Source organism: Hemiscyllium ocellatum, chromosome 10, assembly GCF_020745735.1.
Source record: "Hemiscyllium ocellatum isolate sHemOce1 chromosome 10, sHemOce1.pat.X.cur, whole genome shotgun sequence".
Classification (NCBI taxonomy): domain Eukaryota; kingdom Metazoa; phylum Chordata; class Chondrichthyes; order Orectolobiformes; family Hemiscylliidae; genus Hemiscyllium; species Hemiscyllium ocellatum.
In genome coordinates, this window is record NC_083410.1 from 82,058,805 (window position 1) to 82,076,060 (window position 17,256).

The 17,256-nt window shown below is 41.2% G+C and overlaps 1 protein-coding gene across 1 annotated transcript in view; it reads right to left on the reverse strand.

The window, feature by feature from the left end:
* Positions 1 to 255: 255 nt before the first annotated feature.
* The window catches only part of prkn (parkin RBR E3 ubiquitin protein ligase), a 1,131,251-nt gene continuing 1,114,250 nt past the window's right edge, over positions 256 to 17,256 (reverse strand). Inside the window, exons 11-12 of the mRNA XM_060831013.1 lie at positions 6,178 to 6,295; positions 256 to 584 (exon numbers count right to left, since the gene is read on the reverse strand). Of these exons, the coding sequence (XP_060686996.1) occupies positions 475 to 584; positions 6,178 to 6,295 (228 nt within the window). The 3' untranslated portion in view covers positions 256 to 474. The remainder of the gene's footprint in view (positions 585 to 6,177; positions 6,296 to 17,256) is intronic.

The window sequence follows — 17,256 nt, forward strand, 5'->3', positions numbered from 1 at the left end:
AGATCATAGGGATACACTGGGATTTTGTATTGCTGCATGAAAACACAGAAAACCTGTTTGATTGAATTAGTACAATGCTGGACTGTATTATACCCATCAAAAGACAATATGCTAAGCAAAGAAATTACTGAGATTTTCCAACCTAACTTCCAAATTTCTTTCAATGTTTTTTTTCTGTACCAGAATTAATTGTTGTAAGGTGTGAACAAATTAAAAATGAAAATGATTTTTTGCATTTTACCCTTTTCATTTGGATTTTTTGTCACAGATTGTCTTTATTAGCAAATTGGATCACATTGGGGTCTCCTTGACTACCTGTTAATATAAATTTGTGGGCAGACTCCCTAAGCTTCAACTCATTGTGATTTCATTGTACATGGCTGAGCAAACCAAACCTTATGTCTAATGCTAGTCACTAATAAATTTAATGTGCTTTCCAGAGCTCTATATTTGTTCTGCTTCTTCTTGTTCAAGTCACTCGAACCAGTGATCTCCCATGCAGTCACGATTCCACTCCTTGCTGCACAACCAGCACCATTCAAAGTGGCAAGAAGGCCTGGGGCATTTCATGTGCATGCAGCCTCCTGTGATGGGGAGAAGTACCAGTCAGATACATGAACACATACACTTATCTTGAAATCAAATAAATTTGATAAAATTGAGGAAGGTAATGGGGTGATTTTCATTTCCATGATATCCAAATAGCACACAATTTCTGAATACAAAGTAAAGGTCTCCAACCCCAGAGGACTGTCAAGAAGAGAATGCGGAGTGGCTAAATCCCTAGGCAGGGCTTGCCATATAAAACAGGCAGGAAGCAGTGATTAAACAAGGATTCTTATGCTGAAGGTAATTCTCTTAAGAACTCCTATAGTAATACCTTGCGGCTGTTAAAACTTGCTTGAGAAGACAAGTGAAGATTTTCTGTCTGATGCTCAATTACGTCAGTCTCACTAGGTTTGTATTGTCAGTTAACTGATGTTCTTGCCTGTTCTGTGGCACACAGTTCAGACGTCTGGTTTTGTGGAAAACAAGGAAACTAATTGAACATTTATGAGCAGGTGTCATGTGATGATATTGATTCTTTCAATTACTGACTGAAAAGAAATTTTGTGGCTAGATTTATCCCATTTGTCATGGCCATTTTGTACATTGTCATGTAAATGTCATAACTGCACAGGAACATTTTGGCCAAGGGAGATGTTTCTACAGACAGAACTATGGAAGACATCACAGACTTAATTAGGTAAAGATTCCATAAGTGGTTTTCTAGACCAAGCCAAAGAACATTAACCATTAGTCACATAGTATGTTCACTAAAGTGGGTAGGAGTGGCAGATGCCCTTGCCTTAAAGATAATCATGAACCAATTGGGTATTTATGACAGAATATAACCTTTTTATAGTTCTTTGTTGCATTTGTTAAAGTCAGATTCTGAACTCTGGTTTGCTACCACAATACCATAACCTCTGATATTACTTTTATGGTAATTTTTGCAAAGCAAATGAAGATCAATAATTTTAACATTTTGTAATAATGTGAAATATGTTACAACGTTTACCATTTTGGAAATTAGTAGGTAAATACTATTCCAATCTTTGTTAATCAGAGTTAAAAATTACAAGTTTATAGTCCAACAGATTTATTTGGAAGTACTAGCTTTCAGAGCGCTGCTCCTTCATCTTTCTCTTCTAGCACTGAAAGCTAATATTTCCAAATAAACCTCTAGGACTATAGCCTGCTGTTGTGATTTTTAACTTTGTCCAACCCTGTCCAACACTGGCACCTCCACATCTTTGTTAATCAGGTTAAAGGATGTTATTAGATTGATATCAGAACTAAAATGCTTAAATTATGAGGACAGAAAAGTACAGAAGTGTTTAATGAACTTGATGGTGTAAATGGAGATAAATATGTTGCTCTGTTGGAGAATTCAGGGCAGAAGGACATAACCTTAATTTTTTTTTTATTTTTCCATGGTCTTTGGTGTGGCACAGTCACTCAGTGGTTAGCACTGCTGCCTCTCAGTATCAGGGACAATTCCAAACTCAGGTGACCATCTGTGTGGGTTTCCCCGTGTCTGTGTGGGTTTCCTTTGGCAGATTTCCAATGACCGGTTTCCTCCCATAGTCCAAAGATGTGCAGGTTACGTAGATTGGCCATGCTAAATTGCCCATAGAATGCAGGGATGTGCAGGGTTACAGAGTTGGGATGGGTCAGGGTGGAATGCTCTTCAGAGGGTTGGTGTGGACTTGATGGGCCGTTTGCCCTATTTCTACACTGTAGTAATTCTGAGTGTCTCTGGCAAAGTCAGCATTTATTGCTGATCGTAATTCCTCTAGGGAAGATGGTGGTGATCCACCTTCTTGACTTGCTGCAGTATACCTCACGCAGGAGGGAGTTCCAGAAGTTTCGCCCAGCAACAAGGAATGGTGATATAGTTCGAAATCCGGATGGTTTGTGGCTGAGTGGAGAATTTGCAAGTGATAGTGATTCCAGATATCAGTTGCCATTGCCCTTGTCTTTGGAAGTGGCAGAGGTCAAGGCTTTGGATATGAAAATGGAAATTGCTGGAAAAGCTCAGCAGGTCTGGCAGCATCTGCGAAGTTCTGAGGAAGGGTCACCCAACGTAAAATATTAACTCTGATTTCTCTCCACAGATGATGCCAGACCTGCTGAGCTTTTCCAGCAATTTCCATTTTTGACTCTGATTTACAGATTCTACAGTTCTTTCAGTTTTTAGGCTTTGGATAGTGCTCAAGAAGCAGTTGGAACAGTGCATCTTGTATATGGGACACACTACTGACGCTGTTCATCAATACTGGAAGTAATGAATGTTTAAAGTAGTGACAGGCCCACCTGCCTTGTCCTGAATAGTTTCAAGCTTTTTGAGTGTTGTTGGAGCTGTACTCATCCAGGAAAATGGATGGTAATCCATATCTCCTGACATATGCCTTATAAATAGTGAAAAGGTCTTGGAGAGACAGGGCGTGAGTTCTTCACCACAGAATTCCCAGTAACTGACCTGCTTTTCCAGGCACATATTTATATGACCGGTTCAGTTAATTATCTGGTAAATAGTAATACCCAGGATGTTATGGTGGGAGATCCTTGATGGTTAAGGAAAGAACGGTAGATTTTCTCTTATTGGATATAGCTATTCACTGGCACTATGTGACACAAATATTACTTACCACTTTCCAGCCCATCCTGAATATTATTCAAGTATTGACCTATGGGTTTGACCTATTTCAATATCTGAAGAGTCACAAATGGTACTGAATACTGTTTAGCAAGCTTTGTTATCTCTAATCAAAACAAAATCCTGTGGATGCTGGAAATCTGAAGCAAATGCAGAAAATACTGGAGAAACTCAGGTCTGGCATCATCTATTGAGAAAGAAGTATAGTTAACATTTTAAGTCTGATATGAATCATCTTCAGAACTGCTTTTTGGAGGAAAGGTAATTAATTGAGGTAGTTGTGCCTAATACACTATCCTGAGTAACTCCTGCAGCCATATCCTGGGATTGTGATAATTGATTTCCTACAACCACAATCAACTTGCTTTATGCTAAGTACGACTCTAGTCAGTGAGGGGTTTTATCCCTGATTCCCATTGACACCAGTTTTTCTTGTGGTACTCGATGGGCTACATTTGGTCAATCCTGCCTTGAAGGGAAGTCACTTTCACTTCATGCATTGTGTTCAGCTCTTTTGCCTATTTTTGAATCAAGACTGTAATGATCCAAAAGGTCTCTGGAGAACCCAAACTGAGCATCAGTGAGGTGGTTACTGCTGCTTAAATGCTAATTGATAGCGCTGCTTGTGACATCACATTTTTGATGATTGAGACTATACTGATGAGATGATCATTTCAAAAACTATATCAGAAAGCACCTCCTCAACCAAAGAGTAGTAGAAATCAAGCCCACACATCCTACCCCAACTAAGAAGAAAATTAAGGTGGTCATGACATAAGATTTTTGTATCCAGTGTGATATCTAAAGCAGATAGACAGACAGAATTAACATATAGACTGGCAAATTTCTAATTCAGTGGAAATCAGGCTGGAGTGGTTCAATGTCAATACATCTTTGTGTTCCCAGTAGAGAAAAAAAACAGCAAAAAGAATGCTAATTTTTTTAACTAAAGTTTTCATTAAGTAAAACGTTTCAGCACTTGGTACATATAATTTTGTGCCAATTTGGGTGAAGGACATCACTGATACAAAATGCAACATATTTCATATTTGGCACCAACAACAATCTCCAGTCAAAAAGTCAGAATGCAGAACAAGAAATCTTGGAGTATCATTTTCACAATGATTCCCCATTTTTTGTGATAAATGTGGCAGGAATTCTGTGGGGAATAGCATGAATGGCCAAGATTACTCTGAGAAATGGTGCCCAGGTTTTGCAAAAATGTTATTCGATCTTAAGCTCAAAGAGGCAACACTGCAGCACCATCATAGTGTTAAGATTTGTCGTGCCAGTTAAGTTTTATCATTTTCAGAATTTTTTGTTCTATCAATTATTGTCAGTTATGTACAGTAGATGTTCAGCCACTCGGGATTGGGTTAAATTTGACCAAAGATGTTTCGGTAAAGTGCATTATGACTGTTGTAGAAAGGTGATGGTATCACATCCATGTTGGATTTGATCAAAGGTTCTGTAGGTCAGTCAGTAGTCTGAAACCTCAAAGTAATAATGCACTATGCCATGGAAGTGTTAATGTAGTGGTAATGTCACTGGACTAGCAATCCAGAGACCAGGATCACCACCATCTTCTCAAAGAAAGCAAGAGATTAGTAATAAATACTTGCTTTTTCACTTTTTGTTGACATAGTTAATTCATTAGTAGACACTTTGTAACTTTATTTACTCCACTGTGTGTCCTGAGTTCTGTTAATGGTTGATACTGGCTAAGTTGGTGTGGCAGAATGAAGGCATAGTGCTGCAGATGGAAGGCATACATTGACTTGTCAAGTAGGCATAGGGTCTATAAAGGAGCATAGGATGGACATTGGCATTGGCTGGCATTGAAGGTGTGAGGACCATTGTGCCACGATCTGGAATGATTTGGTATTAATGGGCACAGGGAGTGTGCGTGGGTGGTGAGGAAGGGTGAGGACTATCTGAAATTAATTTTCAAAAAGTGTTGGTGTGATGAGGCCAGCCTTTTGCCAAGCTTGTCTCCACATCCAACAGTCTCTGAACTTTTTCCAGGGCTACCTTCCATGACCTCCATTTTCAGCCATCTGCCTTCCCCTCAGCCCTGGAATATAAGTTAGGTTTCTCAAGGCACCTTTCCCTAAGTCAGGTTTACAGAGCTGGAAATTGTCCCAACTCTGCACTCCCAACCCGGGAGTAAAAGTTCAAGCCACAGTTACAGAACCACGAACTTGCGTCAGAATAGGAAACCATAGAGATGTACAGTAAAGGCTTGGAGAAGAACAAAAGAGAAGATCTATTATTTGGCAAAAGAGAGGACAGATTAAATGACAAAAAGAGGGATAATGTAAGGGCAAAGGAAGTGGTAATGGGAAAGAAAAAAATAAACCTCTAGAGGAGCTGTAATGTTTTTGTCCAAATGGAGATAAGAGGAGGTACCAGAGAGTCAGCTTTCAGCTTCTGTTCGTGGAGTGTTTGATTTGTCAAATGACAACCATGAAAAGCTTTGTTAGCAAGTATAATGACATTTTACAGTTAGGCCTGAGAGAATGGGGTGCTCTGCGTCCTAATGGAGATAGGCTCATGTAAGTGAGGAAGAAAGCCAGGCAGACAATCTTATACTGGCAGTTCTCAGTTTTAAAAAATGTGTGGAAAGGGTAAAAGATGTAGAGAAAGGGTTGCTGTTCTTGGGTAGGACAAGATCAACAAGCATTTCAAGCTCAAAACTCATTGAGGCGAAGACTGAGGCTGAGGCCTTTGCTAAGGACAGGTTGCTTGGAGTTAATGAGGAGGAGGTCATATCATGCAGCAAATTCAGAGATATTTTGGCGTCTCATTTCATACTCTGGATGGCAGGAATTGAATACAAGGTTTATTAATCTGTTTTTTGCAGTTATCTTCCTACAGCACATCTGAAGAATTCTGACTTCCTTTAATAACGTTTTGTGTTACAAGTGTGAAGTTATGTTGTTACTGTTTCAGCTCAAATAACAGCAGATACATACCATTCTTCTCCACTGGTACTTGGCATTTGGGACAAGGTTTAGTTGTTTCCTTGATTGCCTGTCTTGAGGCCTTGTCCCAGAGAGCTTGTTGTGCAGCCTGTTGATTGATAACACAATCCTATAAATAGAAGAATGAAGAAGCCATTATGTCACTGCACTTAGTTCACAAATGTATTCATGCCAAAGAAAAGCAATCAGGGCACTTGTCTCCTCTCTGCTCCCCTGTGGAAGGCATTGAATCCTTGCTGACATTATAGCTCTATCAGAGCCAGTCACCCATTGATAGCTTGCTCAAAGGGCCATTATTCATTCATGGACATAAACAGCCCATAATTAAAATAACATTTGACTGTTACACCACCCTAACGTTTTCTTAAAATGCATTCTTGGAATGTGGGGACTGCAGGAAACCTGGTATTCATTGTTTCGTTGCTTTTTAGGAGCTGGTGCTTAAGATTCTTAAACTGCTACTATCTGAGGGGTAAGGCTGTGTTAAGCAAAGAAATCCAGAATGTTGACCCCACGGAGGAAAACTGGAGAGTCCTTCTATCCTTCTCCTGCTAAACGGAGCTTACAAGTTTGAGGTATATTCTTGAAGATAGTTCATGTCTTGCTGGAGTGCATCCTATAGATAGTACACACTCCAGACCTGGTGTGCCAGTAGTGGCAGGAGTAAAGGTTTAAATCAATTGTGATCATTTCCACCTATGGCATTTTCAGGAACAATGCCTCCTATCAAGCAGCTCAGAATGCTTTACAATGCTAACAGTGGTATTTAAATACAAACTATTACTATCATTGTGATCAGAAGCCAGTATATTGCCCAATTATATTTCTTGCCAACCCCCACTTCCCTATCTCAGTTAGAAGTCCTAAGGCTAATTGTGGTGCCCTTATTGAGATTAGTGAATTTACTGTGGTACTTGGAAGCTTCCAGATTGTATATTTCATTTCCTCACTAAAGTTACCAGTAGAGCCAAACTGGAAAGGATTGTTCATTGGAACTATTTTGTATTATGTGGCAAAACCATAGTGAACACAGGAGTGGAAGATAAACATATCACAATGGGCTTCATAAGCTACTTTCCCATCTCACCTTTTTTTTTGCCTCTGGATATACCAACATAAGTGTGCACATTATGATGTTCTAATGATGGCAATATACCAGTCTATATATTTTTCATCATTTGCATCAGTAATGCTGGTCACTCAAAGAGCTGGTATGTTTCTACCATCCAGGATTGTTATGATTCAGGAAAAGAGAAAAGCTGAATCTTAGCAAACTTAAAGTTTGTGGATAGTCCTAGAGGCTGTATTAGGTGCCATTCATGCCTTTCCTTATAGGGCTGGGGGTTGTTTTGCAAAGGCAAGTAATTTACCCCCGATCAGGATGGACCACTCAGATAGGTGGAACAGCCAACTTGGTGAATATGAGTTGGGATTCTGAAGTGGAATATCACAAGCCAGATTTATAAATTGTGGTCGTATCAGTAATTGTTCTGAAAGACTTAATGTAGGGATTTCATTAGATTTTGCCTAATCTGATGATGCCACATATTCTTTGTTGGGCAATAATGAAGTCGAGCACAAGTGGAGACACATGTCTTTTCTGCTCCTGATAGTTGTAATTAGCTATTTAATATAAATTGTACTTACTGCAATCGTGCAATAAACTAAATCTTATTATGTAAGAAAAGTGCCCCCTTCTTAAGATTCACTAGTGGTTAATCCTCTACCACAGAAGTAAACAGGCTCTTTGATTCAGCATTGCAAAGACAATTGGAGGGTATGAACAACCCCAATCACAAGCCACTAGTGGTTGCCACCAAAGTACAATATAACCATTGTTACAATATAGTGGTGATTATACAGAAATACTATTCTAAAGGCCTGTTTCATAGTTTTCCTGCTTAAGACCTACTGCAGCAGTTTTAGAATTTGAATTCAATTAAAACTTATACTCTTTAGGAGACAAAACCTGCCCTCCTTACCTCATTGGGTCCAAATGTGACTCCAGTCTCGACAACAACTTGCATTTATACCATACCTTTATTGTAGTGAAGCTTAATCAAAGTATCATCAAACAAAATTTAGCACTGAGCCACATGAGATACTAGTACACATGACAAAATATTGGTCAAAGAGGTAGGTTGAAAAACAGGATTACTCAAACTGTGTTTTGCAACCCACAATGGTGTCACAGTACAAGCAATTGGATTCAAGCTCCCTTTCCTCTGGACCTGCCACTGTATGTATGGATCCATTCTGGTGGGTCAGCCTGACATCAGCTTGGCAAGCATATGCGTGATTTTCTTTTTTCCTGCCAAGTTCTCAGATGAAATGAGCTCCAAACATGTCAGTTCATCCAAAATGAGAGAACATATTGCTGTATAGCCTCTGATCAGAACACCTTCATATTGCTCTCACAGCTCAAACATTATCCCCTCCCACAGTCCTACCTACCTCACAGCTCTATCTACACACTATCCTGTAACTCCCACAACTTGCACAGTCTGTGATGCAACAACTCCCACCGCCTATCCATCTCAGTTGTAAGTCCACTCAACAGAAAGCTCTAAAAGCTCTCCACCCCCACAATTCTTGGAGAAAGTGAGGACTGTAGATGCTGGAGATCAAAGTCAAAAAATGTGGTGCTGGAAACGCACACCTGGTCAGGCAGCATCTGAAGAGCAGTAGAATCAATGTTTCAAGCATAAACTCTTTATTAGGAATGTGGGATGTGGAACAAGGGGGTGAGAGATAAATGGGAGGGGAGCTGGGCTGGGAGGAAAGTAGCTGGGAATTCGATAAGTAGATGGATGTGGGGGGGTTATGGTGATAGGTCCCCACCACCCTGTGGCCAAACACTTCGACTCCCCCTTCAACTCTGCCAAGGACATGCAAGCCCTGGGCCTCCTACACCACCAAATTTTAGCCACCCAACGCTTGGAGAAAGAACACTTCATCTTCCGCCTTGGGAACCTCCAAGCCATCTTGAACTGTCCTACCTGTTCATCTTCCTTTCCATCCATCTGCTCTACCCATCATCACCCCCACCTTCATCTATCTACCGCATTTCCAGCTACCTTCCCCCAGACCCAACCCCTCCCATTTATCTCTCAGCCCCATTCGCCAGCCCCCCTCCCTGCCATCTTCCTGATGAAGAGCTTATACTCAAAATATCGACTCTCCTGCTCCTTGGACGCTGCTTGTTTGGCTGTGGTATTCCAGCACCACACTTTTTGACCCCCATAGTTCGACCCTCACTCTCGCATTCTATGCCTCTTCCTACTGTTCCATTATATCCACACCTCGTCCTCAGTCTGGGGTGACAACGTTTTCCATATCAAAATGGCGTCAGAAATGGGTGAATGTTTCAGAAGCATTAAGCATTTGAAAGAGAGAGAAAGAAAAATATTGTATAAAGTCTTTATTTCATCCTGCATACATTTCCCTACTGCTCATGGGTGTGGACCATTGAGTGTCATTCAATCCCTTATAAGCAGGTTGTCCAGGGTTTCTAGATAATGAGGGATATTTTGAAGTAATTTTAAAATGCCAGTAATAAAGAATTGAATTCATGCAAAACCTTACATACTCAGGGCAACCAAAAGTATTTTACAAGCAACATAAACAATGAATTACTAATAATCACTTCTTTCGTTAAACACAGCAAGGTCCCAAAAAGAGCAAATCACAGAATGACCTGATAATCAGTTTCTTGTGGTTAGCATGAGAGATGAATGTGCAACAAAATTGAGTCAGTAAAAGGATACACTGGAGACACCAGAGAAGAAACAAGTAGATTAAAAAAATTGCAACTTTTTTTGTGTCTACTCATGCTAATCTTTTATCAGTGGCACCTCATGTTTTTTGGCTTGAAAATGCTTTGCTGAGGGAGGACATCTAAGCTTTTGATTGCAGCCTGACTATGTTTACTTTATGGGAGTGCCTTTAACTGCACGTTTAAGGCATTAAAAGCAATTTAGGTTTGTCTTCTGCTATATGTGGCTATTGGTCATAATGGAGAATGTGGACTGACTATAGGTAGCTACAGTTGAGTTGCTATCTGGCTCTTGATCATTTTTGTTTTGACACCTATTAAATTACAGATTGTTACACGAAGAGATATATGAATGCACTGCTTATCATCTGCTTTTGCTGTTGCTGAAGTTTGTTACAAATAATTCTGTATTTTCAAGTTCACCAATTGTCTGTCCTAGGTTTCAATGTATCTTATTTCTTTCCCAATTTGAACTGAAGCGTAATTTCAGTGTGATAACTCCTATTCACTACTGATTAAAAAATCCTTATACTTTGCCTAACTCTCCAACAGTTACTTACATGAAGGTTACAAAAATCATTCAAAAAAGTTAAAATATCCCTGGACAAAACAAGAATAACATTGCAAGTGAAGAGTTTTAAAAAACTACCAAAGTGTCATAAACTAAGAGGTAAAGGCTGTAAATTTTAAAAATGTCTACTAATGGCACTCCTACAACTACATGTAGGTATTATGCAAGTGACTCATTTGTTATATCTTTCTTTCTCTAACCTCCCTAAAGCATGATTGCAATTAGCATCTGGCAGTTTTTGGAAATTAGCTCAGTAGTCATAAAGATGAGTCACTACAAGTTTAAATGTAATTTTGTTACGTCAATTTATAGACTGAAAAGGAACTCAATAATAATAACTTTGTGGGCAGAGGCCTATGTGCCCATTGAACTAGTCAGTGTTTATCTACAGATACACACTAAGCTATGTCAATATTGAAATGAAGTTTCTGAGCTCAGCCTGCAACTGGACATTTAAATTTGTTTGTCTTAGTTGTTCTGCTTTACCTAAACCATCTTAGAAAATGTAGGTAATACATTTAATATATTGTGGAATTATGAGGAGCAAATGTGCTCCCCCTGGTGATAGCTATCATTAACCATTCAGCCAATTCTTAAAACTTTTGGCCTTGATGCTGGGTGAAATTAGTGTGGCCTCAATAGACGAGCTCATTGGTGTTCTGCTTGGTGTCACTGTCTGATTTGTACAAAAGAACAGATAGCATGACTGAGAGCTGTTGGCCATTTGCTTGTGCTGGCTTTGTCATCAAATATTCTTTGGTGTCTGAATGTCAATTTTGTTGAGTTTTTCTGGAAGGTTTTTGTTTGCCACGAGGTCTTGCAAGATTTCTTGCTGCAATTGCCAGACTTATTTCATTATCTACTTACCCCACTTCTGTCATCCAATCCAGCCCAATCTTACCACTTGCCATCCCCAAAGGAACTCATTGGATATCCACCAAAGAACTGCCACCCCTGATGCCCACACCATCTTTTGGATGGTCACTATATACCTAGATAAGCATTGGCAGTTCAGCAAATTATAAAATTACAATAAAATTAGTATAACCATCTTACAGTAGAGCAACAATAACAATAAGCTATTACTCTACAAAACAAATAAAAAAAACAAAAACTACTCATACTACAATTCAATAAATAAACAAAATAAGTTATTATTTTAGGATGAATTAAATTAAATTATACCACTCAGTGCAACTCCACCAAGGTTCCCCATCATCAGGAGTATCAGGCATCAGTTGGCATACCTGTATTTATTCAGGATTCTTCTTCTCGGGGTCCCCAACCCACCAGACCCAGTTTTCATAGCTAATACAAAGGCCCTAATCAATATGGCCGACAAGTCTGCATCTATATAGTTCAAAAAGGGTCACCACATCTTATGAAAAAGTTCATTTTTCTAGTATACCATACTTGTAAGGAGGTCTAAGGGGACATGTTCCATAACTAACCTGCGTCATTCCACTAGACCTAGGGGATTTTCCAAGATCCAGCTCATCAGAGTGTTCTTCCTTGCACAATATGTAAGGATATTAAATAGTTTGTTCCCATGCTCATCTAAAGATGGCAGATTCAGCAGGCCCAAGAGGAGGGATACCGGATCTACCTTGATTTTGGTTCCCAAGATCCCCTCCAAAACTTTTGCTATAGTGCTCCAATACCTGCGAAGCTTGTGGCATGACCACAAGCAATGGGTGAGAGTACCAATGTCTATTTTGCATTTGGGGCATATTGGGGGCGTTCATTTTTTAAATTTCGCAAGCCACTTTGAGGCCATATAGACCCTGTGGAGAACCTTCAGTTGCAGAGCCTACATTCTATTACAGATCAAGATTTTCTCACATTCTCCCAAATGTCCTCCCATACACGCCCTCCCAGTAAATGGTAGAGGGTACTAATTAAGAGGATACTTGTAGATCTTTTACTCTCCTTTCCACATCATAGTGGTTACAGTAATTAACCACTAGTGTAGTCTTTTTCTGTATAAAGTCCCTAATCTGAAAATAATGACAGAGATCCCTATTGGACAATTCATATTTATGGCTCAGCTGATCAAAAGACATCATGACCTCCCCCTCAAATAAGTCTCACAAACAGGAGACTCTTCCAGACTCCCATAAACTAAAGCCAGAATCCATCAATTCTAACCAAAATCCTGGCATTCCTACTATGGGAGTAAGAAGGGAAGTTTTATATAAATTACCTTTGCTTTGTCACATCATTCTCCACGCTTTAACTGTGTTAATGTCAATTGAGTTTCTACAATGCTCCATGATCTTGTCCTCATCTTGTCCATAAACAGTAAATTAATAAGGGATCATTTACCTGGGAGACCTCAACGTCCAACCATATTGACCACTGATCCTGACAAGCCCAATCAATCATTCACATATGACAATAGGGAACTTACTTGATATCTCTTGAAATCTGGGAAGCGTTCCATCTCCATCACCACCACCACCCCCCTGCCCACACCCCCTCCCCCAAGACCAAACTGTTCCAGGACATTAAAAAAAATTGCCATTCCACCCACTTTCTCCACATCTAGGGAGACCACCACGCCCGAATCTATCTCGGTTGGCACACCTGGACCATGTTCAGCATTCACTAATGTTGTTAAAGGATCCACGACCCCCAGTAAAACCTGTCTGGTCCTCCTTTACGATAGAGGGCAATACCCTCTCCAACCTCAGAGCGTGTGTATTGGACAGAATTTTAAAATCCACATTTAGCAGCATGATTGGCCTGTCAGAAGCACAGCCCTCTGAGGCTTTCCCTCTCTCGACAATAAGGGAGATTTTAGCTTCTCTCAGAGAGAATGGGAGGCAGTCCTAACTGTATGAATAACTATACATGTCCAATATTGGCCCGGCCAACATATTTATAAACTCCTTATAAAGCTCACTCGGAAATCCATCTGGGCCGGGTGCTTTACCATTCTGGAGCTGCCTTGCCGTCTCCTGTATCTCTTGGATTGTCAGAGGGGTGTTTGAAAGGGAAACCTGCTCCGAAGTTACACCTGGAAGGTCCAGGTTCTTAAAAAAAGGAATCCATCTTCACACTGTCCTCATAGACCTCTCATCGATACAACTCAGCGTAAAATTTCCTAAACGCTGCCTTAATCTTTTTGACTCGCAAGTGAGATTCATACCCTCTCTAATGAATGTGATAGATTGCGTAGCGCACTCTTCTTCCTGGCCAGGCATCTACCCGGCTTATCACCGTACTCGAAAAGCCTTTGTTTTGTGAAGGAGATTTCTCTCTTTGTTGTCTGGGTGAGCATGGAGTTCAGAGCAGCCCAGAGAGCTGTAATCTGCTGTAGCTTGGTCAAAGTATGCTGTCTCGGCTGCAGGCATACGCCTCTGCTCTCCCCTCTGTCGCTTCCAGGTCTTGGCAGTCTCCCAGAGCATCAACGAGTTACTGGCTGTACGCGAATTAATATTCCAGAAAATTTTGAACTCCCATGAAAAGTACTCAATAAACTTGCTGTTTTTCAGGGGAAGAGGATCCACGTACCAATGCCACAAGCCTGTCCCATTACCTCTGGTCTTAACCTCCAAATAACTGCCGCATGGTCAGAAATGGCTGTGTTCCCAATTCTACAGGGCAGTACTGAATCCAAAAAGGCCAGTGGAGTAAAAACATATCAATCCTTGCATGGCACTTGTGTGGGTTAGGGAAAAAGGTGAAGTCCGTACTCTCAGGGTGAAGGCATCTCCTCACATCCACCAGCCCCAACTCCCCACACAAGTCCACCAATTGTTTGGATAGTAGAGATGTGCCTGGGAGACCCCTGGGATCCTGTCCACCTTGAGGTCCACAAGGTCATTGAAGTCTCCCCTATAACTGTGTGGTGCACTCCAAGGGCCATCAACCTGGAAAGTGCATCCATTAAAAATTTAAGGGGTTGTGCTGGGGGCAATAAATATTCAAAATCTCATACTCCTCCCCATGTATTAGAGCTTCGGTTTAATAGCTGAAATTAGTATAGCTATTCCCCTGCTTTTAGAATTAAAAGGCGAGAAGAACACCTGGCTGAACCCTCCCTTCTGAGACTTTAAATGCCCCTTAACGTCTTGATCTGTTTCTTGCAACAGAGCGACATCAATCTTCTCTTTTCTAAGATTTGAAAGTATTTTCTTTCTCTTTAATCAGTGGGTGACTCCCCTTAATATTCCAGGTGCACCATTTAAACGAGCAACTAGCCATAGTCACCTGAAACAGCCCCACGACCCCCAAGAGAAAGAACCCTACTCACGACGCGACAAGTGGAAACAATAAAAGTTTCATAAAATCTAGAAAATACAATGACAAAAACTACCAAAGCAGAACTTCTAAAAACTACTCTGACAGTAAACCAATACAAAAAACAGATAATAGGAGACTTTTCCCCCTTGCCCACAGGGGGCAGTCACACAATCCATGAACACCTCCATGGCTCTTTCTAGCTGAAGCCATGCCCCAAACCCAGGCAAAACAAAAATAAAGAATACATGTATCTTATAAACAAGGAAATTAAAAGTGGGCAATGAACCCATCCCATCCATATATCGACCCCAGTTATTACTGATTTAAAAAAAGCCCCACCCCAAACCAAGAAAAAGGAATAAGGTAATAATAAAAAATGGAAGGGAAAAAAGAAAGACCCCCATTTATTAAAGCAGCAAAACCAGGTAAACGAAGTAAACAACAGAGAAAACAAAGGAAACACTGTTGTCCATATTATTTGAATCAACCAGTCAATTTAATGTCTCCAGGAAGTCCTTTGCCTATTCTGATGAGTCAAAAATATGCACGGACCTTCCATGGCTGAAACACAACACTATTGGGTACCTGAGTTGAAAAATGTGGTGCTGGAAAAACACAGCAGGCCAGGCAGCATTCGAGAATGTCGATTCACCTTCTCCTCAGATGCTGCCTGGCCTGCTGTGTTTTTCCAGCACCACATATTTCAACTCTGGTCTCCAGCATCTGCAGTCCTCACTTTCTCCCACTATTGGATACCTTACAGAATACTGAATATTCAAGTCTCTCAGCCTCTTCTTTACTTCAAAGGTCTTCCTCTTGTGGATCACACCCGCAGAAAAGTCCTGAAAGAACATAATTTTCGATCCCTTGCAGATCAGAGCTTGTGGTTCCTTCCCTATTATCCTTCCAATACCACTTGCTTGTCTCTGTAATACTGAAATCCAATTAGGACCGGGTGGGGGTGCTGGTCCGATCTGGGCCTGTGCAACGCGATCCGGTGAGCCTGCTCAACTCGCAGCCGGCCCACCCTCTGCTTCCAGCCCCAAGAATTGCTGAAGACGTTGCTCAAAGAAGCTGACTGGTTGATCTCCTTCCCCTCATTCCAGCTGCCCAATAACACAGATATTTTTCCTCTGACCTTGATTTTTGAGATCGTTGACCTGTTGTACTAAGGCATGCACCTATTTTTCCAGGGCCTAGATCTGACCCACCGAGGATTCTCCGATGCCACGGTCCATTGCTTGACCTCCTCCATAAGCTGCCTGAGATGCTGGATCACCTGCTCATGCTTTTACAGCACGGTCGAGATCAGTTCCAGCCTAGTCCGGGTCTCCTCCATCACTGATTCGATCTTCTCTTGGAGTTTAACAAACTCCGAAACCAGGCTCTGCTGCACAGGTAAGTTCAAAGGAGCATCCGCAGTGGTCAGCACTGCAGCCATGGGCGTGTCTGTTATTGTAGGAGGATGCCCTGCTTGTTGCAATCCACGCTGCTCCTTTCCTTTGGTCATCTTCCCTGATCGCTAAAAATAATGTACAAAGATTCAGGGGACTTAAAACTGCCAATTTTTACAAAAATGGCTAGTAAAGGGAGGGTAAAAGCACCACTTTGCCTGGGTTGTGGTGCAGAGCTCAGCAAGGCAGACCTGTCAGAACATCACTATCTTGAATCCCCCAATTTAAAGGTCTTTGATCAGCAATTGAACTCTAAGCAGATTCACTCTGCATGCATTGAACAACTTAAATAGGCGTAAATTATATATAGGTGTCATTTGCAAGCAGATGCTTCATGTATTGTCTTTCCAACATACCAGGGTTCTGCATTTTCACAACATCAAACTAACACAAACTGTGCCCATATGGGTGTTGTCCATGTAATTTTCCAAATGCAGATAGCATCTAGTGAACGGCAAGTGATGGCAATAAATGCAGCTTGCACTGGAGGCTCTTAGCACTGCGTTGCACCTGCTTACCAGTGTTTCCATCTCCCCTTTGTCTCCACATTAAACATTGTGTCTGGTGTCTCTGCCTTCAGTCCCAACATTACACCTTAATGATGCCCAGCATGGACCTCTACACCCCTTCATGAAGGCCATGGTGCCGAGCACTGCCAATAACCACTCTCTATTCACTCCCTTGGTCTGCCACGCCCTCTGATGCAGATGTGCATACTCCCTTTATACCTCAAGGACCCTGCTCCATCACAATCCTCTTCTCCAATGCAACACATACCGCTGAGTTCCATCAGCCATCCTCAACCATCAATGCACAGAGCCCCAAGACTGTGTTTGTGTTAGACCTCTGACTCACTTCAGTGAGCAGCACACAGACATAACTGTTCATATTCCAGACTGTTGTTCTGCAGCTCCCTGCCTGGTAGCACATGATTCCTCTGACTGCTTGTGAAGGTCCTACAGGACTGACCATTGCCTACTCCCCGGACATTAATTGGATGTATCCCCTGACTATGACCAGCC